At 32.5% G+C, this 16,390-nt stretch overlaps 1 protein-coding gene across 2 annotated transcripts in view; it reads left to right on the top strand.

Moving 5' to 3' along the window:
• Nucleotides 1-16,390, top strand: part of LOC126883293 (RNA-binding protein 5-B) — a 61,395-nt gene that overhangs the window by 27,808 nt on the left and 17,197 nt on the right. For both annotated transcript variants that reach the window (XM_050648648.1, XM_050648646.1), the window contains exons 7-9: nucleotides 4,633-4,747; nucleotides 7,753-7,989; nucleotides 14,814-15,194. In XM_050648648.1, coding sequence (XP_050504605.1) covers nucleotides 4,633-4,747; nucleotides 7,753-7,989; nucleotides 14,814-15,194 — 733 coding nt within the window. The remainder of the gene's footprint in view (nucleotides 1-4,632; nucleotides 4,748-7,752; nucleotides 7,990-14,813; nucleotides 15,195-16,390) is intronic.

The following is a 16,390-nucleotide window of genomic DNA, read 5'->3' as shown; positions in this document are numbered from 1 at the left end:
TTGGTGACAGTGACATAAATCTTTTTTGTTATGAGTGTCTTGAAGATATGAAAATTTGTATGTACAAAGAGGACCGGAATTAAAAGGTATCTAATGGTTCAAAGATTAAAATCCTGTTGTTTATAACTCTGTCGCAAATGCCGGTCAAATTTGACCGGTTATACCTGGAATCACTCCTCGCAATTCAATTTGTTTTTCTTCGAAAAGGACACAGAAGCCGTGCTCTTTTGAACAGCGTTAACTTAATTTAATTTAATCTAATATTTTCTGAGGGGTTCTATTTGTTTATAAGCCAAAAAATTGTTTCTTTATAACATTCCTGAGACCGCTCAAATGGTCCAATTTCAATCCTGTAAGGTACGTTGAATAGGTATAGTGCTTTTTTATATGAAAATCATAGTTATTCTGGTGTATCATAATCTTTCTGGTTATTATTTCGACCGAAATTTTTTAATTAACATTTTAATTATTGCTAAACTATTGGTTAGATTGTCGCCGGTCTCCTGATATACAGAGAGGGGCTAAATTATGGAATAAATTCATTTTCTCTAAAATGGACGATTTTAGAGAAAAATCCCGAAACAGGTCGATTTTTATTTTTAAATTAAATTTCTTGGCATATATTTCAAACTAGTGACGTCATCCATCCGAGCGTGATGACGTAATTATTTTTTTAAATAGGAATATGGGTTCGTGTTGTAGCTCATTTACAAAGGCGTTCAATTCTCTATTCAGTATTATAAACATTAATATCAATATTTATACAGGGAGGCCAAAAAAAATTTTGAATTAAATTAATTGACGCAAGAAGAAGAATGCATGTAATTTATTTAACTCAAAATACATTCTATTGCTGTCAGAAAATAGAAAAAAATGTTTATTTTGCAAATAAACATTGCTTTTAGCTTAAATTAAATGTTCAAACTGCCAATAGGTAGGAGGGAGGCTGTTTGTGATTTAATTTAAGCGAAAAGAAATGTTTATTTGTGAAATAAACCTTTTTTTCTATTTTCTGACAGCAGTACAATGTATTTTGAGTTAAATAAATTACATACATTCTTCTTTTTGCGCCAATTAATTTAATTCAAAATTTTTTTTTGACAACCCTGTATAAATACCTAATGATATTAATGTTTATATTACTGAATAGAGAATTAAACGCCCTTTCAAATGACCTACCACACGACCCCTATTCCCATTAACAAAATTATCGATTACGTCATCACGCTCAGATGGATGACGTCACTAGTATGAAATATATGCCAACAAATTGTAATTTAAAAATAAAAATCGACCTCTTTCGGGATTTTGCTCCAAAATCGTCCGTTGTAAAGAAATGAATTTATTCCATAATTTAGCCCCTCTGTATAATCTACTATAATAAATCTTTCATGTCTTCAATTATTTAATTATTGATAAATAATTAGGTACTTCCCTAAAATTTTAATTGAAAATGGCAGATTTTTTGGGAAAACTCGGATTTTCTGAGTAAAATTTTTGTTGAAGGAAATCGGAAAAAAAATAACTTTGTGCAGAACTAAATTAGGGTGAATTTTTATTTGAGTGTTTTTGGCTCAAAGGAAAAATTATAGGAGTTACAGACCACTAATTGAAAAAAAAAGAAGATTTAGGAGTGCTAATTTGTTTATAAATAAAATAACACACTTTCTGCGGACTTGTCATACCCCATATTACTAATATAAGCAATCTTAAGATTCGATTTTAGCAATAAAATAGCTGGTAAATAATTTTTCCCAAAAATGGTACTATTATTTCGATAATTTTCCCAGACTATCAACAAAATCCAAGAAACCGAAGCGCCAACCCAAATTCTGAGCAGTCTCAACATGATAAGGTTAATATCCCCAGTTGCTGTCATGGCGGTGTCGAAATGAAATTGCGACTGTCGAAATGAATTAGAATCAGGCCCCTGGGCTAGATGGACGGCCTCAGGTCAGTGCAGCTCTAGTTTACTGGTGGTGTTGGTCGAAGAGTAGCATCACCGGTGATGAAGGCAGGTGGCTCCCAAAGGGAGAAAGGTGATTTCTATCAAAAAACTAGAAGAGTAAAACACATATCAACCATCAAGAAGAAAACTAAAGTGTGCCAGTCTGCCATTCTTTTAAGAAATGATCGTCAGAAAGAGTAGCAGATGACAAGAATAAATTAAATGGAATTAAGATGAGGAGAATAGTTAAATTATCTGATTACTAAAAGCATATCAATAGATGAAATGAAATATTCAAAATTAAGATATCAAGATACGTGTAGAGTCGAGGTTAGGTATAGAAACAAATGATTATAAAAAATTAAAAGTAGACTATAAAAAACTTAGAATACAAAACTCACCCCAAGAGAATAAGTGTTGATGGAAAATAAATCTAATTTTCAAATTACATGCATTTTTAAGGAATAATTCTTCCCTTCCATTCTCAGCAACGTGTCAGGAAGTAGGGATGAAGTGACACTGTCATTGAAAACGACATTTGAAATGACAACCAAGTACGTATGAAGTAGCAGGCATGTTCCGTATTGAAAGACAGTTACTTACAGAGTAAGAATATATGGGGTACGTTCAGTATGATGAATTAGATTTTAGATGAAAAGAGATATATTAAATAGAAGATAATAAAAGAGGGCGCCAACGAGTTTTTAACGAAGAAAACTGGTAAAACAAATGGTAGAAAATTATTGTTAATGAAATATTAAATAAAATAAAGTAAAATAATTATTTAAAAATAAAATAACAAAGATGTGACGTTTGTATCGTTACAACTGTTTAACAGAAATCTGTTCTTTTATTAAACTCCACCATGTTTCTCTTCTCTTTATTGTTTCTCTAGTTAACAATAGGTACACATTGGTACTTCCGATTGCACTGACAGTTGATTCCTGACTTCTTTCAATATTTCCGTTAACATTCGGTTGTTATCGACCCTAAAATATGTGAGGATGCTGAACTTCAGAACGTGTCCAACTCATATGAGGGGTCAAATGGTGACCGGTGCTAAATCTAGGATTATTTAAAACATCCATGTTATTTAAAACAATTTATGTCAATGTTTACTTTACTGTAACACTTTACAGGGTCCTTACCCATATATTTTCAATTTTGCTGGCTTAGCATGTGAACATCCTGTAAGTATAACCAAACCTTGTTTTTCAACCTTAGTCAACATTTAAAAAAAATTTCTTTAACTTTAAAGGTTATACTTATTTTAGGTTTAGCACTGATGATGATCTGTATTAGATCGAAAACGTTCTGCATATGTGATATAGCCCTTTATTTAAGGGAATTTTTAATAAATTATATACCTCTTATAAAGGATCTTAATTAACAAAATTTTTTGTGATACATATTATGGTATACAGCCAGATGCAGGAATACTTTTTTCCTTAAAACTAAGTCTCCTTTTCAGTCTAGCAGCTCTAGTCGGCCGTCAATCTCTCACTTGTGCACTATGTGCAACTTCAAGCGAGGATGAAGTACATCCACAGGTTATTTCACAAATCTTACATCGACTTAATGTCGACTACTTTTTAATGTTTAATGTATCAGTAATGTAATTTAGATGTTTTTACACCTATTGAAGTGGCTAGTTTCAAATACTTATACATTGGACGTTCACACTGATGATGGTCAGTTTTGACCGAAAACGTTTTGTGCAATTCCACTACCTTATGGATAAATTTTAAGAAATTTTTTAATAAATTCATCATATACCTAACAGAACAGAAGTATACAACAGAAGTGTTTACTTTATTCTACATTAACTTTTTTCCTTGTAGATTTGTCAATATGAATTAATTTTTAAGGTTATTAAAAATGACATTAAGGGAATTATAGTTCGCCTATGGGTATTTTAAGATTTTAGAGCGAGAAGTTGAAACGCGAATAATGGCAGGAAACAGATCTTTCTTTGCAATGCAACATCTAATGAAGTCAAAACTTCTTTCACGAGGTGCAAAATCCAGATATATAAGACCATAATACGACCAGCAGTCGCGTATGGAAGCGAAACATGGACACTAACAAAAAGAGAAGTAAATAAATTGCTGGTGTGAGAACGTAAAGATATTCGAATGATATATAATCCTTGCAGAGACAGCATGACAAACAAATGGAGGCGCAGATACAATAACGAGTTAGAGTCTCTATTCAGAAAGGAAAATTTAGTCAAATATACAGCCAATAGGCTCAGATGGACAGGGCATGTGATACGCAGTAACGACAATCGCCTTATAAACAATGTGTTCTGGGAAATGCCAGATGGAATAAGGTCTGTAGGACGGGCAAGAAAAAGGTGGAAAGAGGCAGTCAAAGAAGATTTGGAGAAAATGGGAGTTAGACAATGGGAATTAGTGACACATAACCGACAAACATGAAAGGCAATAGTAAACGGGGCAAAGACTCACGAATAGTTGTACCATGTGCATTCTTTGTAATGTACTCGAATAAAAAGCGCTCCAGATCAGAAAGACAATTAAATGCTGGCTAATTGGCTCTGCCAAAGCCATTTTTCAAAAAAAAAGACAATTAAATGTCTCTGTCAAAGTCTACTCTTGCTTGGTATCATTTTTAATTTTATATTTTATTTAATATAAGAAATAATATAATGTGTTCTGTTTAAGTGTGGAGCTCAGAATTTCAAAAGAAGGGACAATTGTTTTAAATGCCACGCATCCAAAACAGAGAGTGAGGAAGGAGGTAGTGGTAGTGACGAAGTGTGCATGTATGCGACCAAAAGTAAGTAAAAATTTGTTTGACTGTAATCATAATACTTACATATTTGAAAAGAATGTCGGCTCCATTTAAGTTTTCTGTTAACCCAGATATGAAAATATCAAAAGGCACCGCTAGGAAAATATTCCAAAATGCGATTCAGAGAACCTATATGAAACGAGTCTTTGTACTCTCATACAGAGTATGGCATTAGTAAAAATAGAAAAATAGACGGTTTCGTTTTTATTTAAATCTGTCCCCTGCCATCTTTTCATATGTGTATTCATCAATTAAAGCCTCATATAATCTTAATTTTCCTGAAAATACTGTACATAGTGATAGCTTTGTAATAAAATTCATAACCGAAGCTGAGTACAACAATGGAGTAAAAAACATAAAACCTAAGAAAGCAGCTGGGACTGATGGGATTCCGCCGTATATTCTTAAAGCTTGTGGTGAATGGTTAGAAAACCATTGCTTTATATATTTAATTTAACAGTTTCCTCTAATAGCTATCCTGTAGTATGGAAAACTGGTATTGTAACTCCTATATTCAAAGCAGGTAATAAAATGAATGTAGAAAATTATAGACCGATATCGATAATGTGTGCACCAGCTAAATTATTCGAACAAATTATTTATTCTAGTCTATATCATTATGTCGAAAAGTTTTTAGTATCTCAGCAACATGGTTTTGTAGCCAGTAAATCTACTAGTTCAAACTTATTTATTTAAATGAATCGAGCATATGAAACTTTAGAATCAAAGTCCCAATTAGATACTGTATATACAGACTTTCGTAAAGCATTTGATACGGTTGACCATGACGTGTTATTTTCAAAATTAAATAAGTTTGGTTTATCAAAGAATGTTATTGAATTAATAAAAAATTATTTGCAAACAGATCTTTTATAGTTAAACACAATGGGAATACGTCAGGTAAATTTGAAGCTAATTCGGGAGTGCCACAAGGTTCTAATCTGGGGCCTCTTATATTTGTACTTTTTATTAATGACTTACCATCAGTATTGAAACATTCAGAATGTCTTCTATTTGCTGACGATTTAAAACTCTACAAACGCATACAAACTGTTAGAGACTCTGTATTATTACAAAAAGATCTAAATAATTTACTTGAATGGAGCTATTGCAACAAGTTATACTTTAATGTGAAAAAATGCTGTATATTTACCGTAACACGTTTAAAAGATCCTATTATATTTGAATATAAAATTAATGAAGAAACTTTACTGCGTTGTACAGAGGTAAAAGATTTAGGCATCACCTATAATAATTTATTATCTTTCGCTGGCCACATAAATAATATAACGAAGTCTGCAAACCGATTACTAGGGTTTATAATTAGACAAACCTTTAATTTTAGAAATATAGCAACTCTTAAAATGTTATACTATACTTTAGTAAGGGCAAAATTAGAATTTGGAGCTCATATTTGGTTTGGTAAGTATCAAACTGCATTAGATACACTGAAAAAAATTCAAAATAAATTTTTAAGATATATTTATTTTAAAAAATATCACATACGACCAGATTATACTGAAGTTAGAACCACTCGCCTTAGAAATGAGTTTAAAATATTATCATTAGAAGACAGACGGAAACTTACAGCTTTAATATTTTTACATAAAATAATTAACAATAAAATGAATTCACGTGAAATTCTAGCTTTGATTAGGTTCAATGTACCATTGAGATTAACTCGCAATATGGTAATGTTTAATATTCCACTATTATCTACTACCACCAGGGCTCCTCTGGTGACCATGTTTCGACTAGCTAATAACATCAATACTCTAACTGATTTAGATTAGTCAGTCTCACAAAATGTATTTCGGGAAATAGTGTTACGACAAATTATTAATTTATCGGCATAGGATTAGTAAGTGTAGTCTTATGGATAGTATATAAGAATAGTTTGTATTATCTGATATGTTAGACCTACTATTTATTTTGTTTTTTTTTTGTTATTTTTATTTTTTATGTTATTGTATATTTATTTTAGAAAAATTATTGTATTTTATCCTTGTAATTAGACCTTACAGGTCTGTTAGGATTAATAAATAAATAAATAAAAAAAATCTTCCGATAGCGCTATTTCTAGGTCTACCTGTTGTCAAGGAGGCTATGCAAGATAATGTCTTCTGTCAATGTAAATTTGTCTTCTTGCATAGCCTGCTTGACAACAGGTAGACCTAGAAATAGCGCTAGCGGGGGATGGCAGGAGACAGATTTAAATAAAAACGAAACCGTCTATTTTTCTATTTTTACTAATGCCATACTCTGTATGAGAGTACAAAGACTCGTTTCATATAGGTTCTCTGAATCGCATTTTGGAATATTTTCCTAGCGGTGCCTTTTGATATTTTCATATCTGGGTTAACAGAAAACTTGAATCGAGTCGACATTAATTTCGCTTATTCCCCGTTAGAGGGCGTTCTAACCTTACTCCGGTATAAATAGTTTTATTTTATACCGAGAACTACGGAAGTTTTGATATAAATTTGTCTTCTTGCATAGCTTCCTTGACAACAGGTAGACCTAGAAATAGCGCTATCGGGAGATGGCAGGAGACAGATTTAAATCAAAACGAAACCGTCTATTTTTCTATTTTTACTAATGCCATACTCTGTATGAGAGTACAAAGACTCGTTTCATATAGGTTCTCTGAATCGCATTTTGGAATATTTTCCTAGCGGTGCCTTTTGATATTTTCATATCTGGGTTAACAGAAAACTTGAATCGAGTCGACATTCATTTCACGTATTCCCCGTTAGAGGGCGTTCTAACCTTACTCCGGTATAAATATGTAGTTTTATTTTATACCGAGAACTACGGAAGTTTTGATGTAAATTTGTCTTCTTGCATAGCCTCCTTGACAACAGTTAGACCTAGAAATAGCGCTATCGGGGATGGCAGGAGACAGATTTAAATCAAAACGAAACCGTCTATTTTTCTATTTTTACTTACATATTTGCTGATTTTTGTATTTAACTGAAATCTTTTTGTAGCTATCATGTTAAGGAATTTGGACGCATTGACAACGGAAGAATCTGTCATGGCTGTACTGAAGCAAATCATACCGGAATTGGTGGAAACCATTTCGGTCGTATGTATTGGACGGGATCCTCTAACGTCAACCTCTAGAGGCCTCTGTTATCTAGAAACAAGAAGCACTGTAGATTCCTTAGCTATATTCGCAGGACTTAGTAATCACAAAACACCAGTCACTATTGACGGAAAGTCTGGTAAGTTTCTTGATTTAAAAATCTTTTTATTAATAGTTTACTTCTTCTTTAAGTGCCATTTCAACGACGAAGGTTGGCAATCATCATGGATATTTTGAACTTCGAGGCAACTGCTCTGGACAGTTGCCTTGAGCTGCAACCAAACCATTCTCTTAGGTTCCGCAACCAGGAAACGCGTCTCCTTCCTATGCTTCTCCCACCCTCTATTTTTCCTTGAATTTTGAGTCTCAAGATGTTATATATATTTCGCTTCTCATCATATGTCCGAGATGTTGCAATTTCCTTTCTTTTATTGTGTTTTCAATTTCCCTCTCTCTGCCTATTCTCCTTAACACTCTTCCAAATGTCCACATTTCAAACGCGTTCAAAGACGATTTATTGCATTTCGATTTAATGTATGTATACATATTATGTGTTACGGTTAAAGTAGATAATTGGTAATTGTATACAATTACCGGTAATTGTATACAATTACCAAAGCCGACGGTAAATGTAGCAAATTATTTTCAATTATCTACTTTTACCGGTAATTATATACAATCACCAAGGACCAACGGTAAAAGTAAGTAAAATCATCATCATCATCATTTGGCTCTACAACTCTATTTGAGTCTTGGCCGCGTTTACTATTTCCCTCCATTGTTGTCTGTCCTGAGCAGCTATTTCCCATTGCGGTACTCCCATTTTGCGTAGATCACTGGCTACTGCGTCCTTCCATCTCTTTCTTGGGCGACCAACTGACCTTTTTCCTTCGGGTCTTTCCCAGAATGTGGCGTTCAGAAGTCTTTCGTCACTTGATCTTAGCATGTGACCCGCCCATCGTATTCTGTTTGCTTTAATGTAGCGTACTATGTTTTCATCTCCATATATTGTCTGGAGTTCATCATTGTGTCTTCTTCTCCATTCTCCTGTTGTCTCTTCTCTGCAAGGCCCATAGATAGTCCGCAGTATCTTTCTTTCAAGTACCAGTAATTTTGTCGTTTCCCGCTGATTCAGAGTCCATGTTTCGCTTCCATACGTTATTGTGGGACGAATTATTGTCTTATATATTCTTATTTTTGCTGGTCTTGAGAGTATTTTTGATTTAAGTAGGGTCATTAACGAGTAATATGCGCTGTTTCCTGCAATGATCCTGGCTGCCACGTCCTTTTCATATTTATTTTCAGATGTTATGATCGCTCCCAGGTACTTAAATTCTTTGACGACTTCAAAGTTGTATTCATTAATTGTTACGTTTTGTCTAACCCTTGGTTTGGGTTCTTCGTAACCACCATGTACTTTGTCTTGTTCTCGTTGACCTTAAGACCAACTTCTTTGGCTCCGTTCTCGAATAGGGTGAAAACTTCTTTTGCATCTCTGGTGGATTGTGCAAGTGTGTCCACGTCATCCGCAAAGGCTAATAGTATTTTTGATCCTTGGGCGGCAAATCCGTTTGTCAGTTGTGGCTGAGCTTTCTTTACTGCATATTCCAGTGCGAAGTTAAACAGCAGGGGGGCGAGAGGATCTCCTTGTCTAAGCCCGGTGTCAATGAGGAATTCCTCCGACGTGGTGCTGCCAATTCTGATTCGTGCGGAAGCGTTCTCCGTGCTCACTCGTGCTAATCGTACCAGCTTTCCAGGTACTCCCATTTCTACCATAGTCTCCCATAAGTCTCCGAAAAGTAAGTAAAATGATGAAATAAAAACAATAAATTCCAAGCTGTTAAAGAAGTGTGATTTTTATTGAACTGTGTTAAAAACTAGAGACATTTTGTTTAACGTGAATTGAGCTTTGTGTCTGAATTAATACTACTACTTTACTTACTTACTGTTTGTTCTGACATGGCAAACTCTTAGAAGCTAATTTGTTCATCCACTTCTGCTTCTTTACGTTCTTCAGAACCACTTCTGGACCTGACTGGGTTTCTTCTACTTCCAAATCTTCTTCAGTCGAAATGTTTTCTAGAGCTCCACTAGGAAGAATTTCCTGTAGCTGGCTGTATACCATTAATTACAAGTAAAATTTAATAAAAAAATTTGGTCTTGGTAAAAGGTATATTATTTTAAAAAGCCCTATAGGGCTACAAACATCGAACAGAACGTTTTCGCTCTAAAAAGAGCATCATCAGTGTTGCAAGAACATGGTGAGCCAACCAAAAAATACGAAGGTCAAAGCCTTTCAAAAATGGACTAAAAGTCACATCAAAATGCTAACATAGCAAATTCCAAAGGATGGATATAATCCCTAAGGATATGGCCCTAGGATAACATATGACTCCCACACGTTGTAAGTGGGTCAAAGGTAACAAATTAGGTCATTATATTACAAGAGCTGACAGGCAACATTTCAGTTGCCTGTCAGCTCTTGTAACATAATGACCTAATTTGTTACCTTTGACCCACTTACAACGTGTGGGAGTCATATGTTATCCTAGGGCCATATCCTTAGGGATTATATCCATCCTTTGGAATTTGCTATGTTAGCATTTTGATGTGACTTTTAGTCCATTTTTGAAAGGCTTTGACCTTCGTATTTTTTGGTTGGCTCACCATGTTCTTGCAACACTGATGATGCTCTTTTTAGAGCGAAAACGTTCTGTTCGATGTTTGTAGCCCTATAGGGCTTTTTAAAATAATATACCTTTTACCAAGACCAAAATTTTTTATTAAATTTTACTTGTTTTCTAGAGCCTCTTCTGGCGGTGATGAAATTTTGAAACCAATTTTGGCAGGAACCTTAAACATGGCTTCATACGGACTGCACTTGATGCCAGAAGGGTTAGCTCGGTTCTTGGAGAATTATACAGATCAAAGACCCTCTGACTCCTTGTTTGTTTGGTTGCTTTCCAACCAGGAACTTAGTATATTTTCAATGTCTTTATTCATACGTTCAACAGATCCTTGTGACTGACCGTGTCTTGGCTTACCATGCACTATCTTCAAATCTTTCCACATGGAGTACAGTTCTTCTATAATTATGTTGGGGAATTCTCGTCTATTGTCGCTTTGAAGAATGCTAGGAGCTCCAAAGGCACAAAATGCGTCAAGAAAAACGAATGCAACTTCTTCTGCACGTTTACAACGCCCGTAATTGTACAAATTTTGTTTAGTGATCTTGGTAGATAAAAATGAATTTGAATTCATTATGTGCTTGGGCTTGCATCTCTATCAAATCTATTTGACATCTGCTATTCATTTCTTTTTGACAGTATAGGTTTCACTACTGAACCTTTTTTGGAGACTTTTTTTCTGGCAAGTTTCACACAGATCTAAATAGATCGTTATGATTTTTACAGTTGTGTGTTGTGGCACTCCACTTGCGTGTCGATCGTTATAATTTGAAATTTTTACTTTTACCAAAATCCTCTGGGAAATGTATACAGTATACAATTACCGGTAAAGGTAGGAAATAAAAGGTTTTTACAGAATATTTCCTACATTTACCGTCGACTCTGGTAATTGTATACAATTACCGGTAATTGTGTACAATTACCAGATTATCTACTTTTACCGTAACATATACAGGGTGAGTTTTTAGTGCGGGATCGGTCGATAACTCCATTATGGTATAAAATATCGAGAAAAGTTATTTAAAAAAAATGTAAGCAATTATATTCTCCACGCTTGGAAAATATGTCCATTTCTACAGGGTGATCAGTAACTGCGTGGTATATCAAACATAATTTTTTAAATAGGACACCCTTATATTTTTTCATATTTATATTCCCCTCATAATTCTTGTTCATATAATATATGGTTTTGCATTACTATACATGGTATTTAACAAGTTATGACCACTTTTATTTCGAAATCACTATGTGATTAACACCCTGTATATAAAGAAGTAATTCGTAGACAATAATTTGTTTTATGTAATAAGATAAACAATATACTGTAGTTTTTAAATTAAGTCCAATTCACATCATTGACGAATATTTGTATACAGGGTGAACTACAAAACCAAATTACGATTTTCTCTATTTTTTTAAATGGATCACCCTATATTTTATTTTTTAACATTATTGTATTTAATATACTCTTTCATTTTTTTATAGCATTCCCTATATCTAAACTGATTACTTTCCGAGGTATTTTTAGTTTTCTTCAAATTTCGGGAATACATTAAATTTTTTGTGGAAATAAGTTAGTATTGAGTGATAATTAAACAAAATTATTTTTATTAGATAAATAACTAACACAAAATATAAACCATAGCAATATGCAGTGAATATACCAATAAATGTGATATTAAGAAATTATCATATTTCCCTAATATACAAGAATCGTAAATTTCCTACAAAAAAAAACTTTGTATTGTATATAATAATATAACAAGATTATTTTTATTCAATAAATTACTTACATGAAACATAAATCAAAACAATATACAACTGATGTAACAGTTTTTAGATTGGTGTATCAACAGCATTCTAAGCCAAGAATTTTTTAGTAGAACATTCATTTTTATAAGCACTTTTAAACTACAAAACAAAATTACGATTTTCTCAATTTTTTTTAATAGATTACCCTATATTTTATTTTTTTTTTAAATATTGTATTTATGATACCCTTTTATTTTTATATAGCATCTCCTATACCTAAACTTATTAGTTTCTGAGATATTTTTAGTTTTCTTCATTTGCCGGGAATACATTCAATTCTTATAAATATAAATAACTTAACAAATAAGTATTAATAAAATATTTTCATTCGATAAATAACTAACAAAAAAATAATAAACCATAACAAAATTTAATGAATGTACCAATTAATGTGGTGTTATATAAGTCTAAAGTAAATGTTGAAAATGACCACTTTCAACGTATATGCAATTTTGTAACCGATATTCAAATGACCGAGCCACATTTCTAACATTTTTGTAAGTCAATGTTATTAAAAGCTTCTTTTATTCTATTTTTCATATCATCAAGCGTTGTTGGATGCTTCTGGTATACAAGGTTTTTTATATAGCCTCACTTGAAAAAAATCAATTTGGGAAGAACTGGAGCACCGTCGTATAAAAACCTCAACCGCCAAAAAATGTGGACCAATCACATAATCTCTAACAATATCACCTTAAACATTTATATATCGCCTAGTTTGAGTGTTAACAAAGTAGGGATTTCTTGATGCATATTAATGAAATTTAATATGAAAATTATATCATTAATAACTGCGGGTCACAATCTGCAATTAGGAATGTGTTACTAAAAACTTCTTGGCTTAGAATGCTGTTGATATAATAATAATAATCTAAAAACTATTAAATTAGTTGTATATTGTTTTGATTTATGTTTTGTGTGAGGTGTTGATTAAATAAAAATAATCTTGTATTTTTATTATACACAAGATACCTATATTTTTTTTTGTAGGAATTGTATGATTCTTGTATATTAGGGAAATGTGATAATTGCTTAATACCACATTTATTGATACATTCATTGCATATTGCTATGGTTTATATTTTGTGTTAGTTATTTATTGAACAAAAATAATTTTGTTTAATTATCATTCAATACCAACTTATTTCTACTAGAAAAATTGAATGTATTCCTGAAAGTTGAAGAAAACTAAAAATATCTCCGAAAGTAATAAGTTTAGATATAGGGAATGCTATATAAAAATGAAAGAGTATAATAAATACAATATTTTTGAAAAATAAAATATAGGGTGATCCATTTAAAAAAAATAGAGAAAATCGTAATTTGGTTTTGTAGTTCACCCTGTATACAAACATTCGTCAATGATTTCAATTGGACTTAATTTAAAAACTACAGTATATTGTTTATCTTACAACATAAAACAAATTATTGTCTATCAATTACTTTTTTATATACAGGGTGTTAATGTCATAGGGATTTCGAAATAAAAATGGTCATAACTTGTTAAATTCTCTGTATAGTAATGCAAAACCCTATATTATGTGAACAAGAAATATGAGGGGAATATAAATATGAAAAAATATATAGGGTGTCCCATTTAAAAAATTATATGTTTGATATACCACCCTGTTATTGATCACCCTGTAGAAATGGACATATTTTCCAAGCGTGGAGAATATCATTGTCTACATTTTTTCTAAATAACTTTTTTCGATATTCGATACCGTAATGGAATTATCGACCGATCCCGCACTAAAAACTCACCCTGTATATATGATTCAACTCCATAGTAAAGCACACTGTGCACATAACATTTAATTAGTCTTATTCTGAGGGCCAATGTCAAATCTTGGCCGCATAAAATCTTTTTCATTTTCACGAAGTTGACATGTGCTTTTTCAATTCTCACTCTTATTTCTGCAGTATAATCGTCATTTTCTGTGATTACCGTTCCCAAGTATATTTTTTTACTCTCTTAATCTGCTGTCCGCCTACCGTCAATATTTCGTTTGTATTGTTGTTCTTGCTAATTTTCATATTTTTTTTTTTTAAAGAGAGTCTGGATTTTCCACTATATCTTAATACATATTTTGTTTATTATTCTCTTTAAGTCTTCCAAGTTGTCGGCTAGCTTCCATTCACTTTTATGCCGACTGTCTCGTTTACCAAAGCTTCTTGTATGATTTCTTCAGAATAAGCATTAAACAATAACGGCGATAGTGTGCAACCTTGCCTGGCCCCTCTCCTAATCTCCATTTCTTCTGACTAAGTGTCAGAACTCTTCTCTTCTAATTTTCACATTTGATCGTTGGCTGTAGTATAAATTTGATATCAGTATTACATCCCTCATCCAGATACTTGTTTTTGAGTACTTCTATAAGTCGGTCATGTTTTACCTTATCGAATGCTTTATTGTAGTCTATAAAGTTTATATAGTTTACTGAACATATATTATTTTTTACAGTGATAGTATCCTACTGTAAATACGTTAAGGGAGACACTAAGAGGCCATATTCTCAAGTAGATCAAGATGTCTTCCCGAACGCAGCAGTTCCTAGTACTTATTCTATGGCCGATGTAGATAGTTTAGCAGAATATGCCGCTAGACGGTATGCAAAATCGCCGCAGGAATATATGCACTACATCGAATACTATCGAGTGTATTTCGCCAAACAAATTACCGATGGAAATTCCATTACCCTGCAGGAAAATCAAATGGATGCTGTAAATGCTGCAGCTGCCGTTGCTCAATCAGCTATACAGCAATTGAATGCCACCAAAACTGGTACTAGCAGCTACGTAGATTCAGAGCAGCCCCCTACAGGAGTAGATGGCAAGAAATATCGTAAGTAGAATTTTTTTAAAACAAGAAGTTGTGTGTTTGGGTTTTATTGGCACTTGTTTTAGCAACCAACTGGCCATAGAAGAAAACCATACAAAATTTTGTGTTTATTTAGTATCATTTTTAATTCTCTCCTTCATATATTGTTTCGTTGTAACTGGTGTTTATACGTCTTATCTTATACACCCCCGAAAAAAATCTAACTTTTTTAAATCTGGAGATCGTTGAGGTCACCTTCTGGCTTCTCCCCTTGTACTCTGGGCTAATTAGCAAAATTCATGGAAAAGTTATTTACCAGCAATTTTATTGCTGGAATCGAATTATAAGATCCTATATATTAATAATGTGGTTATGCAAAGTCCGCAGATAGTGTGCTACTTTTTTTATAAACAAAATGGCGCCGACAAATCGTATTTTTTTCAATTATTTCTCTATAACTCCGAAGATTTTAATTTTACAACAAGAACACCCAAACAAAAATTCACCACAATTAAATTCTGCATAGAGATATGTTTTTCACGATTTGCTCCGGCGAAAATTTTCCTCGGAAAATGCGGGTTTTCCTAACAAAAACTCTAATTTTCAAATAAAGTTTTAGGTAAGTAATTATTAATCAATAATTAAATAACTTAGTGACATCAAAGCTTTCTTAGTATAGATTGTAATTCCAGAAGCCGGTGAAAATTAAACGAATATTTTAGCAACAATTCAATTGTTAATAAACAAATTACGATCGCAATAATAACCAAAATAATCATGATACATTGATCAAACTTATAAAGATTATAAAGATGAGATGCTTATTTAATATTTTATCGACAAAATATAAATTTTTCTTTTTTTTTTGCATAATCTTTAAATTTTGAAAAAAAAATAGTTATAATACGCTGGTCTAATTAGTAAAGTACAAAGAAAAGTTATTTACCAGCAATTTTATTGCTGAAATCGAATTATAAGATCCTATATATTAATAATATAGGTATGCAAAGTCCGCAGATAGTGTGCTACTTTTTTTATAAACAAAATGGCGCCGGAAAATCGTATTTTTTTCAATTATTGCTCTATAACTCCGAAGATTTTAACTTCACACCAAAAACACTCAAATAAAAATTCACCCCAATTTAATTCTACATAAAAGCATATTTTTTCCGATTTGCTTCGACGAAAATTTTCCTCGGAAAATGTGGTTTTCCCAACAA

The sequence above is a fragment of the Diabrotica virgifera genome, chromosome 4 (assembly GCF_917563875.1).
Source record: "Diabrotica virgifera virgifera chromosome 4, PGI_DIABVI_V3a".
NCBI lineage: Eukaryota > Metazoa > Arthropoda > Insecta > Coleoptera > Chrysomelidae > Diabrotica > Diabrotica virgifera.
This window is presented reverse-complemented; position numbering and strand designations above follow the sequence as displayed.